The sequence below is a fragment of the Marmota flaviventris genome, chromosome 14 (assembly GCF_047511675.1).
Source record: "Marmota flaviventris isolate mMarFla1 chromosome 14, mMarFla1.hap1, whole genome shotgun sequence".
Classification (NCBI taxonomy): domain Eukaryota; kingdom Metazoa; phylum Chordata; class Mammalia; order Rodentia; family Sciuridae; genus Marmota; species Marmota flaviventris.
In genome coordinates this window covers 59,620,700-59,634,675 of record NC_092511.1, presented here as the reverse complement: position 1 = coordinate 59,634,675, position 13,976 = coordinate 59,620,700, and the positions used below count along the sequence as shown (strand labels likewise).

The 13,976-nt window shown below is 43.9% G+C and overlaps 1 protein-coding gene across 3 annotated transcripts in view; it reads left to right on the top strand.

Annotated features, from left to right (window-relative positions):
- Exoc6b (exocyst complex component 6B) overlaps positions 1 to 10,619 on the top strand; it is a 625,817-nt gene extending 615,198 nt beyond the window's left edge. For all 3 annotated transcript variants that reach the window (XM_071601708.1, XM_027934392.3, XM_027934391.2), the window contains 2 exons: positions 3,148 to 3,260; positions 7,546 to 10,619. In XM_071601708.1, the coding sequence (XP_071457809.1) occupies positions 3,148 to 3,260; positions 7,546 to 7,672 (240 nt within the window). In that variant the 3' untranslated portion in view covers positions 7,673 to 10,619. The remainder of the gene's footprint in view (positions 1 to 3,147; positions 3,261 to 7,545) is intronic.
- Positions 10,620 to 13,976: the final 3,357 nt, after the last annotated feature.

Genomic DNA, 13,976 nt, shown 5'->3' with positions numbered 1-13,976 from the left:
TCATATGAGGAAACATAGTCATGAGAAGAATGAGAATACAGGGACTAGCTTATTTTGCCTTCAAGAACTCTCTGTGGTTGTCTCAGCAAGTTGTCTGGTCCATGTGGCCTCATCAGGCCTCACCAGCTCAAACATACATTTAGTTATGAAACATCCTGGCATCCAAGACACAGGACCCATGTGTGCACTGATCCTCTCTGTTAAAACTGATGCTTTTCTGTACACATAAGCCACTTAACTCTGTTCTATGCACAAAATCATCACTTAACTCTGAAATCACAAACTAATCCTATAATATATGTTGTATGGAATATTAGAGGCACAGAAGGCCATAAAATGATACTCAAATAGGTTTAAATAGTACCAGATATGCCATTAGACACTAAATCACTTGAGAAAGTTTTCCCTTTTAATCTTCTGATGACAGGGAGAATGTCTCACTGTGGTTCTAGTGTCTGCATTGTCTTCTATTAATGGCAGATAATGTGGCTTCCTGATTATGTTGGTATTACAAAGTTTTCTTTTAAAATTTTCTTATAAATTAAAATGAATCAATACAAAAAATTACTAAATAAATATTAACACATGAAGCATGAGATATGGCAACAATTTTGAAAGTGAAGCTCAATAACAAAGTTTGAGGAATAGTGATCTTAATTTATGTCTCCCACCTCTGACCCTCTCCTTTCTTCTTCTCCATCCACCACATTCAATCATTTCAAGAAATAAAATGCTTTGATGTGAATATAGATGTATGTGCATAGCATGTAACTTTTTATAAAAGAAAAAAAGGGAGATGAGAAAGCATGCATGTCTGCTGTATCTTTCCAAGTAGGGACATCAGAATAACAGACCTAAAAACAATGGAATTGCTTACCCTTGTGGCCCAGGAGGGATTGGGGTACCATAGGGAAGGAGTGACACTTCTTAAAGTTAACCTTTTTGTATAGTTTTGACTTTTGTAAGCATGTTAATGCCCACATATTAAAACAATTAACAAAGATGGGTGGGAAGAACCTAAAACTAAAAGCAAATTTTAAAAAAGGAGCACAATTGTATTTTGATGAATACCATAACTACACTGAACAGTGGTCAGAAGAAAATTAATCCAAGCATATTTATAAACATGGTATTTGATGATAGACACTTAGTCTTCATTTGGAAAGGAAAATTATGAACAAATCTTGAGATTGTTTTGTAGTAGCATTGTTTTTGTTTTATTTTTTAGTGGTATGTGCAAACGTGAAACCATTTTAGATGTATTATAAGTTTGAGTAAATGAGATGATAATGTTGAATCCCAGGGCTCTCACAGGGGAAGACAAATAGAACCCTATGAGAATGAGTTAGAACTGCAGGTATTGGCTTCACACACACTTCTAAAATGTGTGTGTATGTGTGTGTGTGTGTGTATTTACACGTATGTTATTCCTAACTCTATCTGCTGAAAGGGTTTAGCTCCCCACAGATTGACCCCCCAATAGCAGTGAACAAACACTCCAGAAGCAATGACAATACCTGGCACCCAAATCTTGATCTCCACTAACATTCCTTCCAGAAGAATCTTCTCAGAGAAATGACTGGTTGCAGAGCTGGGGCAGCATAGATGCAAGATGAGCCTGCAAGTTCTTTTTACACCTGTCTATGCTCAAAAAAATCATGGGGACATTCAGAGAAACACTTGCCCCAGCTTGAAGGAATTCCCATTTGCCTAATCTGAAACAATTTGAGTGTGAAAACAATAGGCATAATAGTGAATTTAAGCCACTAGGGGGAAAAAGGGGGAAACCATGAGTCCATACCAATATAAGTTGATAAGTTTGATGCCAACATGGAAAAGACTGAATCAGAAAGGAATCCTCATCATATGTTAAATATACAGGGAAATTTTCATATGGAGCAGTGTATTTGCATGGTCTTCAGTAGTCTCCTTGATTGCTTACTATTTACAAAGGAAAACATGATAACTAGACAGTGAAGACATCAGACATCATCTTGATCAGGTGATCAAAATTAATATCAGTATGGAACAAATGAACATTGTATGTCTCCAGATGTGATATCCACTTATGTAATATTCTGGTCAGGAATGCATATCTTGTATCAGATAAAAAACAGACTGAGGGAGGAAATGGGGGTGAGGGAGACTCTATTCTTTAAAAATGTCAATATCTTATAAGAAAAAGAAGGGCTGTGGAAATATTCCAGATTAAAGGAGACTACAGAGACATGACAACTCTCCATGTGTTGCAGTAGCTTATTCCTAAAAAAAAAAAAAAAAAAAAAAAAAAAAAACAGCTATTCAGGAGGCTGAGGCAGAAGGATCACAAGTTCAAGGCCATCCTTAGTGAAACTCTGTCTCAAAATAAACTAAAAATGGCTGGGGGTATAGCTCCATGGTAGATTCCCCCTGATTCAGTCCCCAGTATTGCAAAAAAGGAGAGATTTGACAACTAAAACACATCATGCAAGAAAACAGCAACAACAAAAAGGCTGTAAAGGATATTGGGTCAGTTTACAAAATTATAATATGAATAGTATCAATATTAAATTAGCTGATGTTGAAAATTATAATTTGGCAGTGAACTACATTCACCTTTATTTGTTCATTGTTGAATGCTGAGCTCCTAGATTGGTGTTTGGGATGTGGAAGTCATTTGATAAGTGTTTAGTAAATTAATACATGAGTGATTATTATGAATCTGGTATGTTGTGCCAGTCCATTGTTAGTTTCTTCACAGGCCTGCCTCTGAGAGCTAACTGCTGTGGTCTTAGCCCTGTTACTGTGCTCATGGAAGAGATTACTCTCTTCTTTTTTTTTAATATTTATTTTTTAGTTGTAGTTGGACACAATACCTTCATTATTATTATTTTTTTTAATATGGTGCTGAGGATCGAACCCAGGGCTTCACACGTGCTAGCAAGTGCTCTACCACTGAGCCAGAACCCCAGCCCCTGAGATTACTGTCTTCTTATGTTAACTCATTTATTTTCTTAGTTGTACTATGGTCTGAACCATTCATTCTCTCGGTAGAATTTTATTTTTATTTTCAGATCTGTTAACTTGTAGCAAAGTATGTTGGGATTTCTGGGATCCTGATTTGTCTGTTTGATTAATCCCTGCTATATGTATTTGAATATTTTACAGCTTTTGGATCTCTTCATCCAGTGGGATTGGTCAACATACCTTGCTGACTATGGTCAGCCCAACTGCAAATACCTCCGGGTAAATCCAGTAACAGCTCTGACCCTGCTTGAGAAGTAAGTATCCAGCCCAGTGGTTTATGCTGGGGATGGGGTACTGAGGTAGGGGTTGGTATAGAAGGTAATTTTCCTATTGCCAGTACCTTAAAATACATCCCTGTTCTTGACATTACTGTAGATGCTATCAACTGTCTCAATCATTGTATTTGTCAGACTAGTAGCCTCTTAATTGTTGAACTCTAATAAGCTAGGCCAAGTACAGGTCAGAATCAGACTCTGACATTACCTTATAGACTAATGAGGCAAAGTATCATGAACTAGAGTTAAGAAGGGCCTCTGACCAGCCTGGTGAGAGAAGTGAGGCTGATCCCAGTCTGGGTATGATATGCATGGAGCAGCCCCACAGAATAAGTGGCTTATCTGGTACCTAGCAGAGAAGCCCTGGGAATTATTGACACCTTTCTCTGTCCCCAACTCCTGCCTCCTGCCAGATGAAGCTTTATTGTGCTGACTGTCCCAAGAAATCTGTGTCCAAGAAGGTGCCTAATTCTTCTATTAGGCAGTTACTAGCTGGCACAGGTTGCTCTTCCATAGAGCTGTAGCCTCCCTGAAGCATAGGTACCACCTTTGGAATTGGGTTAGCCAACTTCAAAACATCTCAGGGCTAACCAGTGTGTCACCCAGAAACTGGGCTCTTCTATGCATTGCAGCCTGGCTCTGGTTTTTGCTAACCTAGTTGACAGCTGACAAGCCAGAGACCAACAACCATGTACAAGGGCAGCTTCTCTTGAAACTGGAATGACTAGTCAGAAGAGTGCCCTGCATCTAGGCAGTGTGAAAAGTCTCCATATCTGGCTAGCCTAGCATGACTCCAGTCCCAGCAAAGCAAGGGCCAGAATCTAGGGAGTCAGAGTAGAGCCTTAGGCTGGCGAAGTGAAGGTGTATCTCACTGTGTGTTATGGAGAGGGTGAGAAGGGGAAGATAGAAGGTAAGCAAGAGCAGGAAGCACAGCTATGTTTTTGGAGCCAAGAGACTGACACCATGTCAGGGACTGATGTTTCCATTTTAACTTTGTTTCCCATGGTTCTCTCTCCCAATGACCTTCCTCCCTAGGATATCTAGAGAGTAAGTATATTATTCACTTGGGCCTTTTCCATCACTTTGAGGCAAGTCCTTCTGGTTTCCTCATTGACACTAATGACTACACTAAAATCCCTACCCTGTGAGTTGTCCCCACCCTGACATACTAATCTACTAAACCAGCCTGGTGCCAACTGGCTGGATGCCTCCTCTGTCCTTGATCCTTAAGTGACCCTTGGCTTACTAATTCCGTTGGGGTTGGGAGTGGTGACAGGGATTTTTCCCCATCAGTACCAGCTAAAGGATTGTTCCCACTCAGCTCCCTGGCACATTCAATTTTTGCTAGTACAGGGCCTGAAATTCAGTCCTGGCAGAGGAGAGCTCCTACAGTCTCCCCCACCTCCTGGTGGTGAGGCCCATGGCTTGAAGATCTGAAACCTATGTCTCCCATAGAGGAGTCATTATTACAGAAGAGGCCTAATCCCAGAGTCCTCACTGCCTAGATAAAATGGGGAAAGATTTTGACCTTTGAGCTTGTTCTGACATTGTCATATCCATTATGTATCCAGATAGATTCTGAGATTCCCTTCAGTCAGTTACTTCTCTTGGGAATCCTTTACTCCTCTGTTTTTGAGAATCTCTAGAACCAGAAAGTACTGGCTCACCTACTTTCCATGGATTAACAGTAGGCTAAAATACCCTTCTTTGCCAGTCTGGAGGCCATGACAGTAATGAAGCTATGTGCTTAGCCCTAGCAATCAGCAGGATTTCAAAACTTCCTTCCAAACATAACAGGCAAAGGCCATCAAGATTACCAAAATCCACATCTTCCAGCCTCATAGAAACCACCCCCTTTACCTGCCCCACCCCTGCCTGCCCACAGCCAGCTGTACCATCAAGCTTAGCAATCTCTCCTTTCCAGTCTGGCCCTTCTTAACAAGGTGAGACATAGGAACACCCAAATACCTGCTGAAGACATTCAGGAAAAATAAGAGGCCTCTGTGTCATTGAGAGATGTTCATAGCTAAAGTAGAACAGGATCCCGGGCTTGCCAAATGGAGAGGAGGCGGGAGGATCGCTTTTGTTTTGGAACATTCCTGGGTACACACCAGCCTGCTACCATCAGCCCTCAGGACACTCATGTTATCTTTAGTCCTTATTCCAACTTTAATAGCCAAGAAATCCTAGCCCCAGGGGTCAGAAACTGCCCTCTTCATTTTCTCTTGCATATAGCCGAAACCTCTCTGTGGCTGCTTGCTCTGCCTCAGGAGCCAGGAAGTTCATGATCACATAGAGGTTGAACTAAATGTCCTATGAATATAGAAAGTGGTTTTCATTTTTGTTTGTTTGTTTGGGGTTATTATTGTTTATATTTATAGCATATCCAGCAGAGGAAAGGGATTCTTCTCTGGCATAATCTAAACTCAGGCCAGTTCCAGAAACATAACTGCACCTAGTGTGTAAGGGACCAGATCCAGGAATCCTCAGAGCCATGAGAACCCTTGTGCTTTCTTTTCAAGCAAGGCTTCTCCTCCTTACTCCCCTCCAAGCACAGGCCCCCACATTTGGGTGGTGGTTCCCAGTTTGTTTGATGAGTAATTCCAGCCTGAAGGAGTTACTTAGACAAGGGAGAAGAGTCTCAATCAGTTTTGGCTGCTACTGTCAGCCAGAGTCATACAACCATGGTTCTCTCTTGCCACATATAAGACCCTTATGGAATGGAATGAATACACACACACACACTTCATATATCTGATATATGTCACATATACCAGATATAAGTGCCCTTGTGAAATCTCTGCCCATTTGACATGTTGACCTCTAATCTGCCCTTCTGCAATAGTCAGCCCACAGTAGAAAAAGGCCCAGGATTGGCCAAAGGCCCCTCACAAGTATACCCAGTGCATAATTTACACCCCAATGCTAGGTTTCCTTCCTTCTCTCTTCAAGCCTGACCCCATGCAGCCCAGAGAACTGGCTCAGCTCCTAGAGAATGGTGGTGGGGGCCATCAGGGAGAAATTGGTCCACATACTCTTTTAAATTCTCTAACACTAGAGCTAGCTATGAGCTGTAGGGGTTCTGGTGTATACAGGCTGGGACCAGAGTTAACCATCACCAATACATGACAGGGGTTATAGGCCCTCTCTAGGGAATAGCGGGTTCTAGATTCTGTCACAATGGTATGGTCAGACTTTGAGGTTCTGTGAAAATCTCAGTCTAGTCTTGACTTTCTTTACCTGTACTTCCCAGTTAGGGCTCTCAATTGGACAGAATCATTGGCCACAGCTGCTCATTATTTGTGCTCTAGGAATATATCATGTGTGGAGTTTTAGCAGTGACAAGCTCGGTGATCTGAGGATATAGAGAGCCATTAAGAACTCAGGGACTTCTCTTGCTTAAAGCTCTGGTTTATCAGGTGAGAAGATGGTAGTCTCGCCTTTGGTTCCTGTTTTCCTCAGCACCTTACCCTTGTAGCCACCTTACTGCCTCTCAGCCCTTACCCTGAGAAAGAGAAAAGACAGACCAAGCCCTTAGTTTCATTAGGAATGGGAGATGGAACCAGATAGAGTGAGATTTGGATATACACAGTGACTTTCAGTTATTCATCATCTCTTGAAATTGCTAGTTTTCAAAGGTCTTTTCTTTTTTTAATCTTCCATATACATCTCTAAGGTCACAGCCTACTCATGAGGTAATGAATAGACCCTAGACATTTGGTAAGAGCCTGTTGACCAGCAGAGCTGTAGCATGTCTCAGACTCCTGAAAGAGGTGCACACCTGGGGAGAGAAGGCAATGAATTGGTGGGTTAGGTATGAAGGATAAGAAGATTGGCCCCTCTGAATATTAGGGTCTAGAAAGGGGATCAGGATAGAAGGGAAGGGTAGAAAAAGGGGGATATCATCAAAGCCTGATATATGTGTGTATGAAATGCCACAATGAAACTTATTAATTTTTACAATTGAGATGTATTAATAACTATGGTAATAAAAAAATAAAAAATAAATGCAATGTGAAAAAAGTAGGTTGGTGCCTCCAAAGCTGGCTCTTAACAAAGTTCCAACTATAGGTGAGGTTGGGAGAGCTTTAGGTACCAGATGGACAGCTTCCCAGACATAGGTAAGTTCAAGCCTGATGATGGAAATATTGTAGATTCTCCCACTCTGGATAAGGGTTAAGATGTGTCACAGAATCCCATCTCCTACAAGCTCTTCCCATATCTCCTCAATCACTTTGCCCTCTTTCTTTTCTTCTCTGTGTAGGATGAAGGATACTAGCCGCAAGAACAACATGTTTGCACAGTTTCGGAAAAATGAACGAGACAAGCAGAAATTGATTGACACTGTGGCCAAGCAGCTGCGAGGCCTCATCAGCAGCCACCACTCGTGAAGACCTCACGTTGGCCCACACAGGCTGTTTGCTGCAGCCACACAGTCTTGATCCAGCCCCAGCGGGCCCTGCATTTGCGCGTTCTTCAAAGAGAGCATATGTATTTTTTTATTAACCCCTGTACAGTATTCACATAACCTTTCCCTATAGTAAAAGAGGCACAATAATAAGCAAGTACATGAGATGTTGCTAGGCGGAGACTCAGGGGAGGTTATTACTACACTATCTGTGTTATCCTGGAGAGGTGGCATCACCAATCCCAACGAGGTGAACCGCCACTCATGCATGGCTCTAAAGGTTAGGTCTGTGGCCCAGGAACCACACAGAGTGAGTGCTTGGCCCCGGGAGGTAAGGTGAGTAAGCAGAAGGATAGTAAAGCATATCCTATTCATTCTCGGGTGCCCCATTCACCACCTAGGTGAGGCTGATCCTTGTTGGCACAAGGCAAAAGCCTGTCAAACATTACTATATAACACACTAAAGACCAGCACATGGTTCTAGATGTTCATCTCCTCAGTCTGCTGACTTCCATTAGCTGGTAATCAAGCATGGCATATGGCAAGATGACAGCTTCACTCCAATACCCCAAGGATGGCAGTTTCTTTAGCCTAGCTCTGACCCAAGGCTTTGACTGCTTATTTTTCTGGGGTAGGCTAGAGCTAAGTAGGCCCTGATAACTGAAAATAGTTTTTACTTTACTCTTAGGTAAAACCTGAGACTTGCTTGGTATTGCTTATTTATGTTTTAAAAACAACTTTCTGGCCACCATCTTTAAAGGAAATATCACCAGCTCTGCACTGTGATAACACCCACAGCTGGACTAGATGCCTCTAGGGATGGAGCCACTGCCATCATGAAGTAGTCAGGGCCAACTATGGCTAGTGGATTGTTGCCACTGGCTCAATTGTGTTCTATTACTAAGATATATCCTGTATAAGAAGCTCTTCTTGACCAAGCCAAGACTTCCTTCCTGTTCTGAGATCCCAAAGCCATCTTTTGGCCTCATCTGAAAAAAGATTGCCTATAATCCTATCCCCCAAACTCTGGAGCCTGGACCAGCTTAGCTTAGAGGCTATGTCTGTTGTCCTAAATAGATTCCTGAGACTCATGCAAAGGCTTTACTCTGAGGTCAGTCGGAGGAACTCACACTTTAAGACACGTCAGGATGATGCTTAATGGCACTGGTAAGAGTATGATTGTGCATCACCAAGTAATAAAAATCAGTCACACAGGCATTTCAACTTGGATAAGTGGGAAAAAAGATTCATCAAACAGAATCTTCCTCTACCTTTGTCAGTTACCAAATTGTTTCAGGGGAGGGCAGTACTTTCTTTTACATTCCCTATCCCTACCTTCATCATACCTATTACACCTCAAAAAACATGTGAAAGAGAATATGCACACTGATGTGCAGCCCTCCTCAAAGCCTGAGACCAGGCTACAAAAGAGTTCTGCAGAAGTCTGCTGAGACTCATTCTGAGGGCCCGACATTTGGCCCAAGGTTTTAGGAGGAGGGTCGGGAATGGCATGCCAACCCAAACTTAAAAAGCCAAGGGAAGGCAAGGACCTGTGGAAATGGTACTGTTTTCAGCAAGATCTCTTCAGCTTTGACTGCTCAGACTTTGAATGGAATGGAGAGAATCTCAAGTATGTTACAGCATTTGTCTTTTTAGGGAGTCATCATGGCTGGAAGAACTGTGCTATAGAGGAAAAGGAGAATAGGGTAGAGGAACAGGGGCCAATCTACACCTTCAACCAAGAAGTTCTGCTAAAGAAAAAGCTTATCCAAGTTCAAGACTCATTCGGATGGACTCTTTGGTGTACTTCCTCTTCACTCTAAGTCTGCCTTTATTCTTTCCTAACAAAACAAAAAACAACATGCTACTTCTGGGCTGTATGTGGAGATATACTCTTGGTGGGCCAGGGAATGTAAAAACAGAGACCAGCAATATCAAAAGTTTTTTTACTGGTGAAGTAGAAATTTTGTGTCATTGGGCCTACAGCTGAGCCAACCCTTAAGAGGCTGGAACGTGTGCCAAGCATGTGTACCCACGCCCCTCAGCCTTTCCAGTCTGGCCTAAATGCCTACACGTGTAGAAGTGCCCTGGAAGGCCTCAATAAGAGGATAGGGGGACATGAGTCGCTGGAAGCCCTCTGCCTTCTGGTCACTATGAGTCTTTGGCCAAGTTCCTAGGGAAACCAGGTTCATGTTCCTGAAGAGAGTCTGGTTTGTAACCTAGGTTTCCATAGTAATCTAGGCAGCTGACTTAGTTTTACATTCATAGAAAAATCTCTGAATAGACTGGGTGAAGCTGCTAGGGTTAGGGAGAAACAGGACTTGGAAACTGGCACCAGCAGAGTTGGCAACAGGGAATGTTCTTCAATGATTTCGTTGCATACCAAGCCTAAAAGTCCCCCCAGCCTCAAAGTCATCCTAACTTCTCTGCATACTTGACAAGAGCTTGCTCAGCAAGTGCTAGACCCAGGGAAGGATTGTCATTGGCCATGATCTTCCTTCTCAGGCATCCAAGCACAGTCCCTGGGGCTGGCTTCAGAAATCTCCCCTACCTGAGCCCCACTTCTCCCAGGATTCCTCTCCTGACTGCTTCAGTTGCCTCTTTCCTTCCTCCCTCTCTCCCCCACTTCCTTCCTTCCTTCCTTCCTTTTGCCTGCAGTTGCGATTACTTTTCACTAATGTGTTGGAAATGGCCTTTTTTTTTTTTTGCACAAATAGTTACACATTTATGGGGAAATTTTTGTGAAGTCCATTTTTAACTCTAAAGGGAACTTTTTTCCTCTAAAACTTACTAGTAAAGCTACTGATGCAGATGGGCCGCATGGTTAGGGGAAAGCTCCTCTATGGAAAGAGCATGTTTACTCCTCTTGTACATTTTCCTCTTTTAACTGCTATTAAACAAGATATCCTACATACCTGTTTCAAAAGCCATGGTGTTGTCTCATGGGTTTTTTGTTCTTCCATCCCTTTTGCACAGTGTAGCTGTTGTTCATGACAGACACTGGATGGCAGACGGTGCCTCCGCTAGACTGAGGAATAGAGCAGGCAGAACCTGGTGGGGAGGAGAAAGCCTTCCTGCCACACAAGGCAGGGAGCTGTGCTGTGGCCTTGGAAACATCCCTAACTACTGGGTTAAGTTCTTGCATCTATACAACTGACACTGGCATCATCATTGTCGTCATCAAGACTAATAACATTTGAAATGCCTTATTTATGTGGAGTCCTGGGTTAGGCAACATGGGGCCAATGCATTTTGAACCCCTACCCTGCATGGAAGGACTTCCAGTCAAGATAGAATAATGTAGCCAGGCACGGTGGCATACACCTGTAATCCCAGCTTGGGAGACTGAGGCAGAGGATCACAAGTTCAAAGCCAGTCTCAGCAACTTAGTGAGGCTTTAAACATCTTAACAAGACCCTGTCTTTAACTAAAACATAAAAAAGGGTTGGGGATCAGTGATTAAGCACCACTGGGTTCAATCTCCAGTATAAAAAAAAAAAAAAAAAAGATATAGAACTATCCAGAGCAAAGCCAGCCCAGGGAGGTAACAAGCCTATTTGAGAGTTCAGCAGGGAGAAACAGGTATCCTAGACTGATGTAAAAAAGGGGGGAGGGGGGTAGTTATTAAGGAAAATAGCATACAGAAAGCAGGATGTCATTTAATTGGGCCTTGAAAGAATTTAATTCAGACTCTGTTAAGTTATGGGAGTTATGAGGCACAGACTACGTTAGTGTACAAAGCTGGCATGAGCCTGGTGTGTGCTGGGAGGATAGTGGAAAACCTGTAGGTACATCTGGAACTTTGGTGAGTAAGACCAGAAATATCAGTGTGGCAGCACTCAGGATGGCATGGAAGCCATGCATAGAGGCTGGGAAGAATGTCCTCTGTAACAAGCCTGACTACTGCAGTAGGACTTAGATGCCTGAGAAAAGTGTGCTTCCATCTCCTGCAGTGCCACTTACTAGCTGGGTGACCTTGAACAAGTAATTAGCTAAGTCCCTAAATCATAATCCTCATCAGCAAAAGCAAAATGACAGTCCCTAATTTTCAGGGGTGTTGTGAAATGGAAGTGAACCATGGGAGGGCAAGATGCTTAGCCAGTTCTGAACCACAGCACACGTACTGCTTACGGCCCCTTCTCCCCTCCGTCCAATTCCACAACATACTTCATGGCCAAGCACTGGACAATCACGTCCAGAGATGCTCTGCCTCTTGGCTTCCTTTCCCCAAACCCAGCACAGGATTGTGGTAACAACACCCCTCAAGCACCTATACCAGGAATGGGCACAGTCTTTTCAAATCAGATCACCAACTTTCTGGCTTAGTAAAGCTAGTCCTTCAAGTAGAATCTGCCTCTCAACACCATCTGGAACCTTCTTGGCTCTCACTTTAGTGCCACAACTTATACCTTCTGGACAACTCAGAGGTCCAAAAATCCTGTGTGTGTTACACATGTCTGCACAAGTAGCCTTCATCTACCGAGTGTTTCTGGAAAGAATGTTAATGGCTTTCATGAATGTCTAAGATTTGTGCCTACATACTGTGAATAACAACCAAATCTGTTTGGAAATGTCAGGCTCTGAGCAGTTGCCTGCTCTTCCTGACTTCTGTGGCTCTGGCAAGTTTCCAAGACCTGCTGCTCTACCGTCCACCTTGTCCAGGAGGCCCACCAGAACCCCAGGTCCCACCAGGTACTGAGGGGGGCGGGGACTCTGCATTCCTGAGAATACAGAGGCTTTAACTGGTTGAGGTGACAAGCAAGAGGGTCCAGTACATAGGCTTGGACTCTCAAACCAGGAGAACCTGACTTAGCCCAGAACATTCTCCAAGCCTCTGAGCACTGACTGTTACAACTTCTGGTCCAAGGCCCTATCCAGAGAGACTAGCAGCCCTTGTGAGGTGCTCTGAGGGGAAGGATGTGAAGCAAGAGGTCACCAGCTTGTCCCTTTCTCACAGCTGGGCTTGTTCCCTGCTCACCAGGCGGGTGGGAATAGTTCCTGGGAGATAAGAGGAGGGAGGAAGAGAGTGCCAGACCCTTTCCCCAGAGGCCTCATTTTGAATTTAATGGGCAGCATTTGTGGGGAATGAGAGAGCCTCCAAGCCCAAGGGACCAGAAGACAAAAGCTCTTGAGGAAGTGTGAGGAGGAGGAGGAGGAGGGCCGGGCATTGTGTGGGAGAGCTCCCCCTCTATCTGTTTCAATCGCTGCTGGGGTTAGGGTTACCCTGCATTTGGGGCCCTGGCTGCTCTGTGGGGTCTGTGACATCAGCTGTTGTGATGGTAATGGATGGGCCTCTCTCACAGGGGGCACCCCTTCCTTTGCCAGCCCACACTAGCTTCCAGAAAGGATTGAGGCTCCCATTCCCTCAGGGAGGGGATGGGCTGTGGGCCCAGAATTGGACCCAAAACAACAGTCCCCTCCCAGTCTGAACCCACTGTTAAATGTACCTTCCAAGCCCAAGCTGTGACCTTCCTCTCTCCAGAGCTCCAGAAAAGGAATGGAATCTGAACATTGAGACGCTTTTCTGGCCCTAAACAATCCTCCCATTCTCTGGGCTCAATGATGGGTCTATTCCCTCCTGTAAATGGGTCTCGTAATCTTCAACTTTTACCTTTGCTTCTAAGGGTAATTAATTGGATCTCCCTCTTGTTCTCCCCACACACACTCCCCTCTCTGTTACAAGGCTCAGGTTAAGCTGGGTGGATGGCTTTTTCTTTCTTTCTATTCCATGGGGTGCTTATTTTTAAAGCTGATGGACTAAGGCTCTGCCTTCCCCAGTGAGCCCCTTCTCCAGAGAAGCCTATGGGGAAACCACTTCCAGGGGCAGACTGCACCAGCTAGTGGCTTTTCTAATGGCCAGTTCTAAGCTACCTGTTCATTCCCCCCACCACACATTTGTTTCCAAAGTTGTGGGAAAGAAAGAGTTTTCAGGTGGCACTGTTGGGAGCAAAGTAAGTAGGGGGTGAAATGGGACCTGACACAGGAGATGCAGACACAAAAATGGGCATGGAATAAATAATATCAAAAGACCAAAGAGGAAAGGGGGTGAGGACAGTGCCCATCCAAGGGCAGGTGGATGTGAAGCTGGCAGGGAGGTGGTCTTACATGCAGGAAGTTGAGCCCCAGAGAGACTGGTTAATTTCTAGTGAACTGTGGCCTTGTCTGATGCTTCTGCTAATAATCAGTTCTTCAAAGGCAGGAACAATATAATCCCCTGCAGCCCCTAACCCTACAAATGGCACATGGACACATTGAATTTCAATTATGGTAGGGAGAGTGGCATAGCA